We start from the raw sequence: 532 nt of genomic DNA, 5'->3' as shown, positions 1-532 counted from the left end.
AATATATATTTTGCTAACAGACTTGTGTTAAACCCTCCACTCCTCAGCTTCCGCCTCTGCCTTCGTCACGTGACACGTCTCCATGCAGGGACTACTTTTATTGGCTGCAGGACACATCCGTCCTCCCGCAGACCGAACGTCTCATCATCGTCCTGTCTGTCAGTGAAGCTGCACATTCTCGTGGTTCCGAGCACCTGGACTGGACCGAACCGAACCGGGAGGTGATCCGAGCAGCAGCGGGACAGAGAGGCGGACACGCGCAGGGACAATATGAGTGTAAACACCGCGGACACGAGCACGCTCTGCCTCTTTGATGTTGACGGCACGCTCACGGCCGCAAGACAGGTAAACAATGTTTGTTTGTGTGATATGAAAACCATCCGCGGTCATAAACATCAACACAAACAGGAGACGTGTCGGTTCTGTCGGAGGAGCTTCCGGCTCTGCTGTAGTCCTTCCGTTAACGTGCTCCCCGGAAACACAATTAGTTCCGCTTAAAATGTAACGAGCTTAAAATTCACTGGTATATGAA

The 532-nt window shown here is 51.9% G+C and overlaps 1 protein-coding gene across 1 annotated transcript in view; it reads left to right on the top strand.

Moving 5' to 3' along the window:
• Positions 1–532, top strand: part of pmm2 (phosphomannomutase 2) — a gene marked incomplete at both ends in the record, with an annotated part of 3,728 nt that continues 3,196 nt past the window's right edge. The window contains 1 exon segment of the mRNA XM_014000061.1: positions 1–345. Coding sequence (XP_013855515.1) covers positions 271–345 — 75 coding nt within the window.

Source organism: Austrofundulus limnaeus, unplaced genomic scaffold (assembly GCF_001266775.1).
Source record: "Austrofundulus limnaeus strain Quisiro unplaced genomic scaffold, Austrofundulus_limnaeus-1.0 Scaffold2668, whole genome shotgun sequence".
In the NCBI taxonomy this organism is placed as follows: Eukaryota; Metazoa; Chordata; class Actinopteri; order Cyprinodontiformes; family Rivulidae; genus Austrofundulus; species Austrofundulus limnaeus.
Note: the sequence above shows the minus strand (reverse complement) of the source record. Positions and strands in the feature narration are given on the sequence as shown.